General features: G+C 48.1%; 1 protein-coding gene and 1 long non-coding RNA gene across 2 annotated transcripts in view; one reads left to right on the top strand and one right to left on the bottom strand.

Moving 5' to 3' along the window:
• SPTLC1 (serine palmitoyltransferase long chain base subunit 1) overlaps positions 1-10195 on the bottom strand; it is a 52337-nt gene extending 42142 nt beyond the window's left edge. Inside the window, exons 1-3 of the mRNA XM_040449512.1 lie at positions 10072-10195; positions 7384-7491; positions 5587-5681 (exon numbers count right to left, since the gene is read on the bottom strand). Coding sequence (XP_040305446.1) covers positions 5587-5681; positions 7384-7491; positions 10072-10128 — 260 coding nt within the window. The 5' untranslated portion in view covers positions 10129-10195. The remainder of the gene's footprint in view (positions 1-5586; positions 5682-7383; positions 7492-10071) is intronic.
• A 26-nt stretch (positions 10196-10221) lies between these two features.
• On the top strand, positions 10222-15518 carry LOC121013723 (uncharacterized). Its single transcript, XR_005782881.1, has 2 exons — positions 10222-10277; positions 13870-15518. It is a non-coding gene; the product is annotated as an uncharacterized LOC121013723 (long non-coding RNA).
• The last annotated feature ends 1148 nt before the right edge of the window (positions 15519-16666 follow it).

Raw genomic sequence — 16666 nt, 5'->3', positions numbered from 1 at the left:
TAAATAAAAACATTAAAAAACAACAACAACAACAATAACAACAACAACAACAACAACAACAAACTCACTGAAGACGTTAAATCCAGGATTAAAAACCTAGGATCAACAGAACGCACACCACAACAAACACACACTTGTCAGAAGGCGGAGGAGGGTCAGTAAAGTACCTTCCAGACTGAGAAGGCCTTTAAGATCGAAAAATGACACTGCTGACAGAGTTTCCTCAGGGCAACTTACTGACGGGGGTTGAGGCCGGTGGACAGTCCAAGCGGCATGCAGCCACTCTCGGCCCCCCCCCCCCCCCAAAGCCAGACGACCCTAATCCCCAGCGTTTATGGAGCAAGGCCACAGTGGTGAGGTCACAAGGTAGTTCTCTAAACCAGAGCCTTCCGTACACCAGTGATCCCCACCCGCTACCTAAAGGGCGCCTTCTTCAAGGAAGATCGGAGCAGCCTTCCCCACTGCGGTACACGCAGCCCCGAGGGAGGGCACGCTGCACGGGCTGAAGATGGTGCCAGTGTTGTGAGCACTGCCACGGCACTGTGGCTAAGGAAGCGGTAAGACTGGTAACATCTGATATCAGAACCGGACCAGGCACGGGAAGGGAAAGCAAGAGAAGAAACTCATTTTTCCACACACGTGTTAAAAATCCCAAACATCAGCGAAACAAATCCAGCAACGTACACAAACTTACCAAAAGGCCCTGCTTAAATAGAGTTTATTCCAGGAACGGGAGGATTTCGTATTAATACGAAGACCTAGCAGTGACTTCCGGTAAACAAAACGGAAGGAAGGGAAAAACCCCTTTCAACCTGTGGCCTCTTCGATGGCACATAAAATGTCTCCAAGGTCTGTGTATCTGATGCTCCGAAGAGCAGGACCCAAGGAGAGAGGACGCGTTGTGTGTGAGAGGTCAAAGCAGAGAGAAAGCTGCGTGTGGGCGGGCAGTGAGGAGCCGGGCCCCAGCTCCTGGAAAATGCTCCCACGCTGGGGACAAGGCTGCCTGTGTACGTGGGGCCAGGCGGGCGGGCTACAGGCAGCCTGAAAACCTTCTTAGGAGAAGCACAGATCATTCACGCAGATCCCCTTCCTGCTCTGTAGAAAGATAGGAGACTTACTCTCTGATAAGGCATGACTATAAACTCAAAGTCCAAAGGACAACTGGAGGGAGGGGGCCCTGCTGAAACCAGAAATCAGATAGAAGTCTACAGAATGAAAAATGGGACACTGAGCCCTCCTCTCTGAAAACAAAGGAGTAAATCTTGGTAATCCCGGATTAAAAGAAGGAAGATTTTAAGATCTAACACAAAAGCACAAGAAACAAACGGACAAAAGAGACAGACTGGACTTCATTAAAATTAAAAACATTTGTGCTTCGAAGCACAGGATCAGGGAAGTGACAAACAGAATGGGGGAAATATCTGCCTGTCATATATTTGATAAGGGAATGGCATCCGAAAAATATAAAGAACTCTTACAATTCAATGATAAAAGACAACCACCCCCCCTCCCCCGCAAAATGGGCAAAATGGCTTAAGCGGGTAATTCTCCAGAGAAGATATATAAGTGGCCAAGTAGCACATGAAAAGACGCTCATTTTCATCAGTCATCAGGGAAATGCAGTGGGGTCCCACCTCCCACCTCCCGCCCCCCGGGGGGGGGCTGTGACGAAAGACGGTAAGCGTAGGCCAAGAGGTGGAGAATCACAACTCTCACGTCCTGCTGGTGGGAATGGAAAACGATTCAGAAGCTTTGTAAAACGGACTGGTGGTTCCTCAGAGTAAGCCCCCGTATAACTCAACAAACCCCATTCTCAGGTACAGACTCCGGAGAAATAAATACCCGTGCCCGCACACGCAGCCATTCATAGGAGTTCACATACGGATATACTTTTTCTTCTTTCGAGTGGAAACAATCCAAACGCCCAACGGCTGACAAATATACAACCAAAGTGTGACAAGTGTAGAGTGAAATTATTTTATTATTCCGCCATAAAACCGAACGAAGCACCGACACAAGCTATGACCCAGGACGAACCTGGAACAGATGCCACTAAGTGAAGGAAAGCAACACCAAGGGTCGCAAACTGCGGGACTCCTTTGGTACGAAACGTCCAGAAGAGTCAGGTGCGGAGAAAGCAGATTAGGGGGCGTCAGGGGCTGGGGGAAGGGGAGAGAACAAGAGTGGCTGTAGGATTTCTTTCTGGGGTGATAAAAACATTCTGAAATAAGATGATGGCCATGGTTGCACAGCTCTGCGAACATACTAAAACCCACTCAACCGTGGTGAATTCAAAGGGTGGCTTTTCTGGCCCGCGGATGATACGCCAATAAGGCTGGTTTTTAAAGAAAAAAATCTCTCCAGGTTAAGTAACTTCACTTTCTCTTGCGTCAGCTTGGCACTGAATGAAAAGCCCTCCTGCGTGAATTGAAAAGTAACCAAGATCATCAACCACAGCAAAACGGCCTTCAAGATTCTCTGTGGTTTTTACGACTGTTTACACACCGCTCGCGACGACAGTGAAAATGTTGCACACGGTGACAAGAATATGGATGCTGTGGGTCACCAGACGCTGAGGTTGTCTGACAGACCAGTAAGAACCGGTAACACGAGCACACCAGGGCCAAAGAGAATACGAGGCCATTTTAGGATGCGTAAGGTCTCCAAAAACGAGTTCCACAGAGCTTCCTCGGGAGGCTCTGCGCACGTCCTGAGCTGCAGGTGGGGGGGCCAGGGAAGGCGGCTCTGGGCAGCGGTCGGGCCGCTACGGGCAGCGGGTACGTGTGAGCGTTCGGAATGCAGACGGCAGGACGAGTCACACCGACGTGGGGAAGCGAGCAAGCGGGCCAACGAATGAGGAAAACAGGAGCGTGCGAGCAAACGTAACCCCGATGCCGAAAACAAAGGATGCCGAGCTCCACCAATGAATGATACTGACGCGGCCACAAAACTGGGCGCACCAAGTAATCCAGGGACACGCGGTGCAGCCACAAACCTGCCAGGAGGAGGGCGGAAAGGCCCGCGGGTGCTCGTGGCAGGTGCCCAGGAGGCCGCACCACAGCCGGGGCCACACAGGCCGCCGCCCTTCCCGGGGCTGCGGCCGCCTTTCTCGGCCACACAAAGGTGGCAGAGGGGCGACTGCGACCCGGGGAGGGCAGGTGTGTGTTCTCGGAGAGCCGGCCTTTACCTCCTGCAATTCAAGGACAAAATGAAAACCGGAAAAGAACGAATATAATCAAGAAATAACAGTATAAGCAAGTTCCTTAGAAAAATACAGGAAAATCGCAGGAAAAAAAAAGAGAGGCTAAAGAAACACCGTGATCGCTTCTAGACAGTCGGGATCTGCACGATCCGTGAGGACGGACGGCACGGCGGATGGCAGTTTTTCTCACACAAACTTACGCATGTGCATAACTTAAAGACCCTATCGGTATAATCTGGCACGGTAACTGCTTGGGGCAGAAAAGTCATCTGTCATCTCAACAGACACAGGAAAACTTGGGATAACACTTAATATTCTGATTTAAAAAAAGTTCCCTTAGCAGATGGAGAAGAGAAAGGAAGACCGTAACTTGATCCAGATGATCTCTGAGAAGCCACCGAGACACTGAGGCCCCTGTCACCACTCCCATCCGACACTGCACGGGGAGGTGTGCAGTAACACAGGAACAGAAAGAAAGAAGATGCTCCTCCTGACAGAAATGAATACGCTCTGGTACCTAGAGACGAATCTATTAAAAGATACACAACATCCACGTCCTGGTTGTTAAGCAGGCGTTACCATGGGTGGAAACCGATGAAGGGTACACGCGGGATATCCCTGGATTATTTCTCACAACCGCATGTGAATCTCTTATTTCAAAATAAAAAGTAGAAAAAAAAAAAGATAAGCAGTCTTTATGAAGAAAGCTATGTAACTTTACTGCAGGACATAAGAGACCTAAGTATACGAGTGACACCCCGGGCACGTGGTGACAAGATTCAGTATCAGCAAGATTCCAATTAATCCAAATCGGTGCACTGCCTGGCCGCAAACCCAAGCTCCGTTTTTGGTCAAATGTGATCAGTCACACTGACACTCACACCGAAGGAGACAGTTGTGAGCAGTCCAAGCAATTCTGAAGAACAAGGAGGTGCAGGACTCACTCTAGTCAAGGCCTGTTCTTTTTTAAACTGTGTATTTTGAGAGAAAGAGAGAGAGAGTGCATGCAGAAACACGAGCAGGGGAGGAGCAGAGAGAGGAAGAGACAGAATCCCAACAGGCCCCACGCTGTCAGTGCAGAGCCTGATGCGGGCTTCGATCCCGCTAACCAGGAGATCAGGACCTGAGCTGAGATCAAGAGTCAGACGCTCAACCAACCGAGCCTCCCAGGTGTCCCAGAGCCTATTCTTAAGCTGTGCTGTTTATATGAAGTTCTGGCATAAGGAGGGACAAATATACCAAAAGAACAGACACAAAGCCAGGATCAGACCTGTTAGAAGGACATGTACACAAAAGAAGGGAAATCTCTACTCAGCGGCAGAAAGTGGACAATTCAACTTAGGAATGCTGGGAGAGCTGACCACCATACAGAAACAGGCGAATTCAGCCTCTGGGTGGGGGAAGGACTTCACCACAGCACTAACGACGGGTAAGTGCGAGGTGAGCACACGTAAAAATTCTGTAGGACCCAAGAAACCATGACATGAAGAATACAAGACTCCCTCGGATCAGACCAGAAGTGGGAGGATACACACTCAGGAGACACCCTGCATCACAGTTTTATAGACAAACTACTGAATCATCTCCTGGCGTCAGGCAGACGTGTTAAAAGTATAAAAAGGTAAGCAAAGGAGAGACATCCACCAACTTCAAGGCAATGGTTATCCTGTGTGGTGGTAGATGGGAAGGGGTTTCTTTAGCAGTAACTGAAATGTTTTCTTTCTTTTGTAAGGTAGATTTGAAGACAGCAAAACGTTCATGCCTATTGATTCCGGGCGGTGGGTATGCTTGTGTCAGGTATTTTCCGTAAACTTAAAACACTTCTTAGCTGAAGAAAGCAGATACGGCAAGAAAGATATGCAACAGGGGAAGCCGAGTCAAAGCCGGAGAAGACCCTGGAAGCAGGGAGGGAGGCGGCGCAAGCAGGCTCAAGGGTCAGAGCTGGGACTGGGAGTCAGCGTCGCCCGCAGCTGACGAGTCAACGGCAGCGAGCGCACTCTGCTAACACCCGCTCACGAAGTACCCACGCAGATCTAGACTCAAAAACAACCACGGTGAGGAAAGCAGGAGCGCTGCTTTTCATTTTAAGCATGTCTCGCTATTGGACGTATTATTGTGAGCATGTATTGTTCCCCAAAACATCATTTTTTTAACAGAAAAAAGGACGGACTGCAATGCCCAAATCGGAAACTATACACAACGGCCACACCGTCCTTAGAACAGAGTTATATACTGGGATCTAAAGCAGAGTGTTTCCGATCTCCGGAAATTTGTGAATGTTTTATTTCTGTTAAAAAAGAAATACTACACAAACCGGTGTGTGCTTTGGCGAGTATACCCACGGGAGACCAAGGGCAAGTCCGTGGAGGAGTGAACCCATTTACCCTGAAACGACGTTGTAGTTGAGAGCAGGATGGTCTCCGGAGACGGGAGGGACAAGAGGTTCCGGCTGCCACTCTTCAATCAGCTCCTCCTTTTCCTATGGGAGGAAAGGAGTTAAAACACAGCAGGGTCTAGTCACGGGACGGCGACCGTCCTGTCCCCAGATTTCTGCTACAAATCAACCAGTAAATTCCTCATCTGCTTCTGCCGACGACCGCGCGGCAGAGAGCGGCAGCCCCGAGGCCACCTGCGGCCGTGGAGACGGGTGTTAGAAGCAGCCAGTGATCCCCTCGTGTGCGACAGATTGCGGGTCTACAGAGCCCAGACCCGGGCACTGCGCCTGTGATGCCAGAAGGCAAGCCTTGCAAGCACCACTGCCACGGTCACAGTTTGTGTTCTTCCCTGGCTTTCAGGGGAAGATGGCCACGGGTACCGGATCTCGCCGAGTTTGGCTTTCAGAGGACTGCCCTAAAATCACGGTTGGTCATTCTTTAAAAAAATGTCTATGTGCACGGATTGCCATGTGTAGAAATGAAAACTCAAAAGACTACGAATGATCCACCCCTTAAAAAAAGCCGAGCTAGAAACCAGCTGCACAGCCACCCGATCACTCCCGAGGAGTTCTGAAACGCCAAGGACCTCTGCCCCAGATGGCCCAGTCTTCCTGCAGTGCTGTCCAGAGTGTTCCCTGGCATGCTAATCCCACAGGTAGTCAGGACAAGAGGGGGGGAGGGCGGGCATCTCCGGTCAAGGTTAGTATATGTCTCCAAACACAGGTTCAAAGATCCATTGGCCTAGAAAAGGTTATGCAAAATCACACAATGAGATCTCTCCTACTCTGCTTTAGTCAGGCCTCCAAAACGTTTTTGCCCTCAGAACAAAACGTTCCGATGGCCCGGGGACCATCTGCTGCACGTCCCCGGGGGGGACATGGCCTGACACCCCCTCGCCCCCACGATTAGTATTAACGACCAGGACGACCACAGCCAGGGAGTGCAACCGGGGAAGCGATGGCCACGCTGCTGCGTTCATTCTGTTCCCCAGCACTTGTTCCTGGGACGGCTCGGTCTCCGTGCTATACTCAGTGCTGCCGGGTGAGCCCAAGTTGTTGAGCTTTTTATAAGCATTCGGGCACGGTGCTACAGGGGCCGGGCGGGGAAACAACCTGGGCGACAGAGACCACACCACAGTCACAACCGCTCTTCCCTCTTGCACTGGGGCACAGTTCCTGAGTGCTCCTACTGAGTGACCAGGATGCACTTCCTGTTCACAAGCGCCCTCATCCCTCCGGCTCACGGAACTCCTCATGGCCTCTAGACGCTTCTGTTTCCTAAGATTCACCCAGGTAGGCCTTGAGCTGGGCCCCGTACCAGAGAAGGCATCAAAACTGAGTTTGGGGTAGGGAGGTGGGAAGAGTCTTTTCAACCCCAAATTTCCTTTAGGAAGAACACAGGGAAAACCTTCATTCAGGTTTCAGAAACTATGGTGGTTTTCCTGAGCAACTCATGTAATCCTGCACATCGACAATCGAAATCCAGAAGCTTCCCTTCTACCATCTATTCCTAAGACTGCTGCTGGCCTCTAGCCACGTGCAGAGGTCTCTGACGTGGTATTCCTCTCGGTCTTGACTTTATTCCTGGCTTCCCTGTATTTTGGTACCCTGAGGTTTCATGGTCTTTGATTTGTTTACATAACAGAAAACATTTTAACATACCTAGTTCAGTCGCCACAAGTACTTTTTGGAAAGATGTAGCCACTATAATCATACAGTGAATAATAAAAGAAATTTAATTTCTTACCTTGACTGTAAGATCAGATCGTTCTTGTAACTTGTAAGTTTTAGAGAAGAGAAGTCTGATTATCCAGAGAATCAGAATTCCTTCCAAAATAAGATGGTAAGCAGGAGCCTAAGAGTGAGTCAAAAACCAAAAAAGAAATGAAGTGAACCCTTCCAAAATCTGCACATAAAATGTAATGCACCTGTATGTATTGTCTCCCATGACCTATTATTTCTTAAGATTTATTTTCAAACCCCTTTCATTTCCACTCATTCCTTTCCCCATTTCTTTTTTTTTTTTTTTTAATCTTTTATTTTATTTTTTAAGACCGAGAGAGAGTGTGAGTAGGGGAGGGGCAGAGAGAGAAGGAAACACAGAATCTGAAGCAGGCTCCAGGCTCCCAGCTGTCAGCACAGAGCCTGATGTGGGGCTAAAACCCACAAACTGTGAGATCATGACCTGAGCCGAAGTCAGACGCTCAACCGACTGAGCCACCCAGGCGCCCCATCCCCACTTCTAACAGTTGGTAATTTCTCCTTCACGTGATAAATCTTTAATAGTGCAGCTTTAAAACCTCTGCAGGAAAGGAATTTAATTTTTAAAATAAAAGCTTATGCAGAATCCCAACAGGTCAAACAATATCAACTATCAGATCCGTCAGACGAGGTGCCTTCCTATTGGTGGGAAAGGACAGTAATGAACGCTGCATAGCTTCGCCCGTCTGCTGCCATCCTCATCTACCCCAGATCAGTCAAAAGAGTTACGCGGAAATCAGTTTCCACTATTTTTAGAGTTTTGCACATCTCACTCTATTCTATCTGATAAGCCTCTAATAAGCCTCCTTAAATCCTTCTGGGAACATGGCTGGGGAAAAAAACAAACAAAAAGAAGACTGTATAAATGACTAAAGGAACGTCAGGTCTTTTTTCTGCAGTAGTTCCCCACAAGTATGCAGTGTGTTTCATGTCAACAGGCATATAGGCACCTTACTGAAATTCTCCATGCCACGTCTTCAAGTGCACATTTCCAAGACGTACAGCTGACTTTTATGTTTTGCACAACTGGACACGGTAAGTACATGTGGAAGACTCCAGATAGCAACTAAACCTCAGTCAGTTACAGAGTGATCTACTCCAACAGGCCGTCATTGGAAAAATCACTTAAAAGAGACAGTCAGAAATGTAAATACAAACTATTTTGAAACATCAGACAGAAAGAAAGTGAAGATGATTTACCATAGTTTAAAAAAATTCAGAATATGGCAACAGGAAAGCTGCAAATTCAGAGATGAACTCCTAAGTCAATGTGCAAATATCTTTCTGACTACGTACAAAGGTTACATACACTATTACTTCTTTGTTTTGCTTTTCTCAATAATTATATTCCAGTAGGCAAACGTCTGCTAAATCACGAAGCATCCCACTCCAGAAAGAAACCATCCTAAGAAAAACTGAGATACCAATTGTCTAGTGAATTAATCAAAATCACAAATGCAGCTTCTTTTCCTGGAAATGTTACATCCAAGAGGACACCCGAGTCTTGGTCAGTTATGCACCCTTCAAAAAAGAAGCAACAACATACAACAGAAAATTATTCATTTTTTAAAAAATTCAATTTCAGTGGCTCTTCTCTTAGTTACTGTAATTAGCTTAGTATCAGCCATCACTTACACCACACCTGTTCTGTCAACTGTTTTTCGGGAAGCCCTGGTAAGTTCTTTAGTGGAAGACACCATGGTCTCCCCTGGCAGTAGGCAGCTATGTTAAGCTTTTAACAAATCATCAAAAGAAAATTGGTATTTGCTTTAAACAAATACGAGCTCTATAAGCACAGGAGTTTTTGCATGTTTGTTCACTGCACTATCCCTAGTGTCTAGATGTGTGCTGTCCCAATACCTTGGCCTCTAGTCACCACGTAACTATGTAAATATACATCGAAATGAAATGAAATGAAATACTTAGTTCCTCACTTGCACTAGACACATTCCAAATGCCTAACTGCCACCTGTGGTTAGTGGCTGCGACACCGAATAGCTCAGATACACAACATGCAGAAAGTTCTACCGGACGGGGTATCGAAGCTCAGTAAACACATGTCAAGTGAATGAACATTCTCTAAGACTTAAGTTCTGCTATCATAGCTATCACCTGACACACGTGAAACAGACAGCCTTTCAAAGCACTCGTAATCATTCCGCCTTTAAAAATCTCTAAAGAGTGTTCTACCTTTACAAGACAGAAAATGAGACGCATGTGGAAGAATGACAAACTATTTCATACTCCTAATTCCTAAATCATTCGGCTTCCCTAAACCCTGGCCCCGACAAAAACGAACTCCTTTCTACTGCAATTCGTTCCCCTATTACCTGATCCACAGCCCCGAGGACTTGAAACCCCTAGGACCTTCCCAGGCTGAGATCTTCCACTCCATTTTCACCACCCTGCTTCACCATCAGTCCCAACTCTGGTTTCTGAGGACCAGCCTCGCTCCAGCGCCCCCTCCCACCTGTTCCTTTCCCGTGCCCGGACGGAGACCCTCGGTTCCCGCTCCCGCCCGTGCCTCCCCCGCGAGCCTGTCCAGCGAGGGACGACGAAGGTCCGGGCGTGACCCAGCCAACCCTGCCCGGGACTCAGACCACAAACCCACAGGAGCCGTCCCACCCCTCCAGGGCCGGGTGTGGTCCTGGGCCGCTCGGGCCGCCAAGCTCACCTCGTAGAGCGCCTGGACCATCTCCACCAGTACCCACTGCTCCGCGGCGGTCGCCATAGTCAGCCGCTGGGGCCTCCTTCCGGAAGGCGGGTCTCAGGTACGTCAAACAGAGCGCGGCGCAGCTCAGTGACGTTTCGCTCCTGGGGGCGGGGCTGGCGAGCGCTGGGCACGCCTCCTGGCGCTTGCGCACTGGAGGAAAGCGAGCGGTAGGGGTTTAAGGGGGTGGGTGGAGACCTTGGGGTCTCGCCTGGAGGCCTAGAGGGGTGGGAACTGCGGGATGGCTTTTGTGACAGGTGTTCCCCTGTGGCTGTGAGGTGGCACACCCTGTGCCGGGGCTCTCGGGAGGGAGGGACTAATAATAAATGGCCTTGCCCTGGGCAGGCAGTGTTAGGCAATCACAGAAGTCCTCTTATAAATTACACAAGTAACCCAGGAATGCATTATTATATATTTACAGAAATATAAATGCAAATGGCCACCTCTAACACAGCCCTTACCATGTGTCCTGCATAGACGAAACGCTTGGCGTGTATTAAGCCCTACAGCAGTTTGGTGTGAAATCTAGAACCTTCGTAGGCACCTGCAAACATGGTGTGCGTATACGTACTTGGTTTGGATTTCTTAAATGTAACTGGGACCCTGGGGACAATATTGATCTACAGCTTGGTTTTGCTTTTTTTCTCTTCTTTTTTTCTTGTAATGTTTTTTCCATGTGTCTCTACATCTTATATTGTTAATGAAGAAGACTATTTCTTGGAATAACGTGTTGTATATACATATTTCTTGTTCCATTTTATTTAAATATTTTCCTGTTGGTAAACACTTAGGTTGTTTTCCACTTTTCCCTCTGTCACCAACAATGCTGCAGTCTACATCTTCCTGTTTCTGTGGGAATATTCCTGAAGCGCTTTCTCAAAGTGGAATTTTAGAGTGCACAACAGTATTAGCTCTGGTAACTACCACCAAGCTGTTGTCCAGGATGGCTCAACCAATTTAAACTGTTTCCAAGTGTAGTCACACTCTAGCTCATGATGGCTATAATCAATCGTTTTAAAACTTTTGCCAATTTAATGGAGATAAAATGGTACCTCACTGAATTTTATTGTGTATGCTTCTGGTTATTCATGAGGTTGAACAACTTTTTATTGACATTTGTAGCCTCTCAGTCACCAATTCATATTCTTTGCCCACTTTTTTTATAGGTTATCTTTCATGTTCTTACGGATTTACAAGAGCTCTTTCTACATTCTGAGTATCTTCTATCTTCCTCTTTCATATGTGACATTTTTGCCCCGCTTCTTTCCAGCTGTTTGTTGTCCTCTGTCACAGCTACATTTTAGGTTTTATGTAATGTGGCAGTCTGTTCCTTTATTGCCTCTGGATTTGGATCTCGCTTAGAAGGGCCATCTCCACCACACCTACGCTTTCCTCCCATGCTTGCGTCCGTTTGTTGTTGTTGACAGTTAGCTCTTTGATTCCTCTGAAAATTGTATTTTTGTATGACGAGAGGTACGGGCCTTGTAATTATTCTTTCCTTAAGGAATAACAGATTTCCCCAAGGCCACTTATTTTATTTGAGTAATCCTGACTCTCCCCAATACCGTGAGCTGGCACCAGCCCCGTGCACTACATTTCCACGTGGAATGGGCACTACGTGCTTGATGATGGAGGTGCTCTGCCAACATCCCCTGGGACCCAGTACTGTACATGTGCTTGCTGCCTCCGCAGGGGCTTTTATTCCCAACAGCCAGCACCTGCACCCTCAGGCTACCGAAACCCTGCTGACGTGTGGAGGTCCTCCTGTTTCCTGCTCTCATGGAAAACTGGAAGGATCCGGGCACATAGATTTTCCCAGGCAGCCAGCCCTTAACTGGGTAGATGATTCGCGGTGGCTGGGATGTACACGTTGCAGCTTCCTTGTCCCCCGTAGCAAGGTGATGCTGAGCGCTGAGCGGTCGACTTCACCGTCTCTGCTGGACCGAGTTGGTAGTGCCATCTGCAAATTCTTGGATACACCCATTAAGAGGGAGAGTCTACGATTCCTCCCGTGAGGCTGGGCAGATCTTTGTGGTGGCTTCCACAGTAGGATTCAGCTGGCATGCAGAGAGATCGCGTGGGGACCACGTAGAGATAGAAAGAGACGGCCGAGGGGCCCCGAACTTCTCCCACCCCCTCGGTTGCAAGCCGCTGCTTTGGGAGCATTTGTTATGTGGGAGTTGGCTGCTACAACAGGAAGAATCCTTCCCCGTCTCGCCCGGCTTCTGTGGCTCTCCCTTAGCTCATGGCTGCATAACCACAATCTGCCTCTGTCTTCACATGGCCCTCTCTTCTCCGTCTGTCCTCTATGTGCCTGGTAACAGATATCTGTCATTGGACTAAGGACCAACCGTGATGACCCACGATGATCTCATCTCAAGGGCCTTAACGTAGTCACATCTGCAAGGAAACTTTTTCTAAATAAGGCCATACTCACAGGTCCCAGGATTTAGGATGTGGACATGTCTTTTTCGGGGAGGGGGCACCACTCAACCCACTATAGTCTAATCTCTGGCCACCCAATTCACGTCTGTCCCACATGCAAAATACATTCATCCCATCCAACGGTTTCAAAACCTTAACCCACATTTACACATCACGAGCTCAGAAAGTCCCAAATATCATCATCTTAATCATTAGAATCAGAGATGGGTGAGCGCCGGCCCGATGCATCCAGGGACAAAGTTCTCGATGTATTGGCCAATGAAACTAGAAGATCACGTACAAAATGCAATGGTGAGACAGGTATGGGATAGGTATTCCCATTCCAAAAGGGAGAAAACGGAAGGAGCAAAGAGGTCACCAGTCCCAAGCAGGTTAAGAACACTGCAGCAGAACCAGTTACATTTGGTTTCAAGGTCTGAGAACGGTCTCCGTGGCTTGAAGCTGCACTGTCTGGGCCCACAGCTCCGGCCTCCGTGCCCCGGCAGCTGGCTGAGCCTCTGCTCCCACCCCTCCTACCTCCAGCTTCACGGCTCTGCCCCCAGAGTCATTCTTGCTTTCTCTGAAAGGGCAGCATAGAACTGAGTGGCTCGATCAGCCCACTTTCTGGCTACAGAATTCTGGAAATCTGACAGCCCTCTTTTACTTTGTCCCGTCTCTGTTCCTCAGGCCAAGCTGGCGGTGTCCCGCTGACACAACATTCTCAAAAACTTTGTGGGTCTCCCAGGTCTGTCATGAGGATTCATGCCAGTAGGCAAGAGGGTCCCCCACAGACCCTTCTGGCACACCCCACGTCTGTTCCTGGCTCTGCTGAGATGATTGAGTGGGTTTGTGAGTCCCCTGCTTACCTCTTCAGCAAAAGGTTGTCCGGCCTCATCCCTGGCCCTCTCTCTTGAGCACACTTCCCCAACAGGAAAGCTACTCTTGGGGGGCGCCTGGGTGGCTCAGTTGGTGAAGTGTCCAACTTTGGCTCAGGTTACGATCTCGCGGTTCATGCGTTCGAGCCCCGCGTCAGGCTCTGTGCTGACGGTTCGGAGCCTGGAACCTGCTCCGGATTCTGTGTCTCCCCCTCTCTCTGCCCCTCCCCTGCTCGCACTCTGTCTCTCTCTCTCTCTCTCCCCCTCTCTCTCTCTCAAAAATAAATAAACATTAAAAAAAATTGAAAGATAGACAAAAAACAGTGAAGCAACTCATTTTTCATCCTTTGCAATGTGGATAAGCCAAGAATCTCCTGAATCATCAAGCACTGGTTTTGTTTTTGCCTAACGGTGCCTTCCTCGACTTACCTCTTTCCTCTCCCATTTTGTTATAATCAGCAAGGAGGGACCAGTCCGCACCTTCAACGCTTTGCTGAGAAATCTCCGCTAATTGTTCAGGTGCGTCACTTACAAGGTCTGCTTTCCACACGACTACAGGACACGAGTCAGCCAAGTTCTTTGCCGGCCTACCGCAAGGAGAGGCTCACCTTTCCTCCAGCTTCCAATACCATGCTGCTCATTTCCTTCTGAGACTTCAGCAGACATGCCCGTAACATCCGTGTTTACCACCATTCTGCTAATGACGAGCTACGCCTTCTTGGAGGTGACAGAATCCTTCTCTCCCCACGCTCTTCATTTCCTTCGGAGCCCTCACCCGATCGCCTTTAAAGTCTCTATTTTTACTAATAGTCTCTTCAGGGGAGTCTAGGCTGTATCTCTCATGCAGCTCAAAATTCTTCCAACTTCTACCCTTGCCTAATTCCAAAGCCACGTCCACACTTGGAGGTATTTGGCACAGCAACACTCGGCTTCCCAGGACCAAAATCTGTATTAGTTTTTTAGGGCGGCCGTAACAGATTAGCATAAACTGGGTTGCTTAAAACGAAAGAAACGTATTCTCTTACGGTCCTGGAGGTCAGAAGTGCAAAGTCAAGGGTCTGTAGGACTGCACTCCCTCAGAAAGCTCTAGGGGAGAATCCTTCCTTGCTCTTGCTAGTTCTGGTGGCTCCCTGTGTCCCTTGGCTGGTGGCTGCTTTGCTCCGGTCTCTGCCTCCACTTTCACGTGACCTTCTCCTCTTTCCACGTGTCTCCTCCGTGCTTCTTATAAGGACACTTGCCATTGGATTTAGGGCCCATCTGGATAATCCAGGACGATCTCGTCTTGGGATCCTTAATTACACAACCACCACCTTTCCTTCCTGATTCGACTACCAAATCAGTATTGCATAATATTATATAATTATTGTATAATATTGTATACGATATTGTATAATGGAGTTGTATACCCAATATTATATAGCTGTATAATCTAGTATGTACCTATGCACATAGTATCATGTAAGTGCCTAACATTAAGCTTTTGATTGCTGAGGCGTCCATTTCAAAAGACACCCATTCCAGGGGCGCCTGAGTGGCTCAGTCAGTGGAGTGTCTGACTTTGGATTTCGGCTCAGGTCCTGATCTGTTTGTGGGATCAAGCCCTGCGTTGGGGTCTGTGCTGACAGCATGGAGCCTGCTTGGGGTTCTCTCTCTTTCTCTCTCTCTGCTCCCCACCCCTGTCCTCTCTCTCTCTACTTGTGATCTCTACCCTTCCTGACCTGTGAGTAATAAATCTTGTTCCCTGAAGTTTCCTGATGGATGTCACTGAGGGGCATCCTGCAATCATAATAAGAACCACAAGGGCAGCACGAGCCACAACATTGGCTCTGCTCAGGGAAATGTCTGGGGGGGGGGGGGCGGGGCTCAGGTGAGTATCCCAGGCAGTCTCTGCTGAGGGCATCACTACCCACAGTCTGGAGCAGACACAGCACACAGACTTAGGTATTATATGTAGTAACATGAAACATTTTTCAGTTCTTCTGCGGGCACTAGGTGGGTCCTCTCGAGCTGAAGAATTGTGCCTTTCTTCGGTCCTAGAACAATTTTTTGATTATTTCTTTGACGATTTCTTCCACATTATTTATGAACTCTCTTTCAAAAGCTCCCATTTCTGGTCGAAAATATTTGCAAACTATACATCCGATAAGAACTTAATATCCAGGATACGTAAAGAAATCCGGCAACTCAATAACAGAAACCCAAACAGTCCACATAAAAAATGGGCAAAGGATTTGAACAGACATTTTTCCAAAGAAAATACACAAATAGTCAAGAGCACATGGAAGGATCTGAATCATAAACTCAAATGTGGTTAAAATAGTAAATTTTGTTATGTAGGTGTGTTTTACCACAGTAAAAAAAAAAAAAAGCCCTGCTTTTTCTTTATATGTATACATTTTTCTTCTTATATAAATTAATTGTTTTCAAAATTTCTGATTTTTGTTCTTTCATGATTCATTTTGGTAAAATTTCTTTCTTTTGTTTAAAGTTTGTATTTCTTTATTTTGAAAGAAACAGGGCGGAGGGGCAGAGAGAGGGGGAGGGGGATAAAGAGAATCCCAAGCAGGCTCCAACTCAGCACGGAGCCCGACATGGGGCTCGATCTCACCACCATGGAATCATGACCGAAATCAAGTCCGACGCCCAACCGACTGAGCCACCCAGGCGCCATGTTTTTTGGTAAAATTTCTGATGTTGGTATTCTAGTCCACTAATTTTATCTGTGCTAATGCAGCCCATCAGACCAGTGGTGTCCACTTGAATTTCAGTGATCATGTCTAGGAATGTTAATTATTTTAAATTCTAGACGTAGAATTCCCTCCATCCATCCATCCATCCATCCATCCATCCATCCATCCATCCCTTCATCAACAGATACTCACTGAGCCCTCCCTCAGGCACTGGAGATACAGAACTACCAACAACAGTGACATCCTGGCCTCCTAGAGCGTTGGCTGTAGCAGGTGGACAGACAATGAACGGACACACCTAGAGATGTGGCTTAATGTCAGAAACTCTGTGTAGAAAAGAGAACTATGGAGGGAAATGGAGATAAAGCATTAGAGAGAGTGGACAGGGCAGGCCTCTCTGAAGATGTAGCATTTGGACAGAACTCAATGAAGGGAGGGAATGAAACCCGTGAGTGTTCTGTGAGTGAGGGAGCCCAAGGGAGGACAAAGTGAGGGCAAATGCCTGGAGGGTTCAGGAAACCCCGGAGTGTGGCTGATGTGGGGCGAGGGCGGCGGCTGCTCATCCCCAGG

The sequence above is a fragment of the Herpailurus yagouaroundi genome, unplaced genomic scaffold (genome assembly GCF_014898765.1).
Source record: "Herpailurus yagouaroundi ecotype Mexico unplaced genomic scaffold, PumYag 199, whole genome shotgun sequence".
Lineage (NCBI taxonomy): Eukaryota > Metazoa > Chordata > Mammalia > Carnivora > Felidae > Herpailurus > Herpailurus yagouaroundi.
The sequence above is the reverse complement of the archived record's forward strand: the minus strand, read 5'-3'. Positions and strand labels throughout refer to the sequence as shown.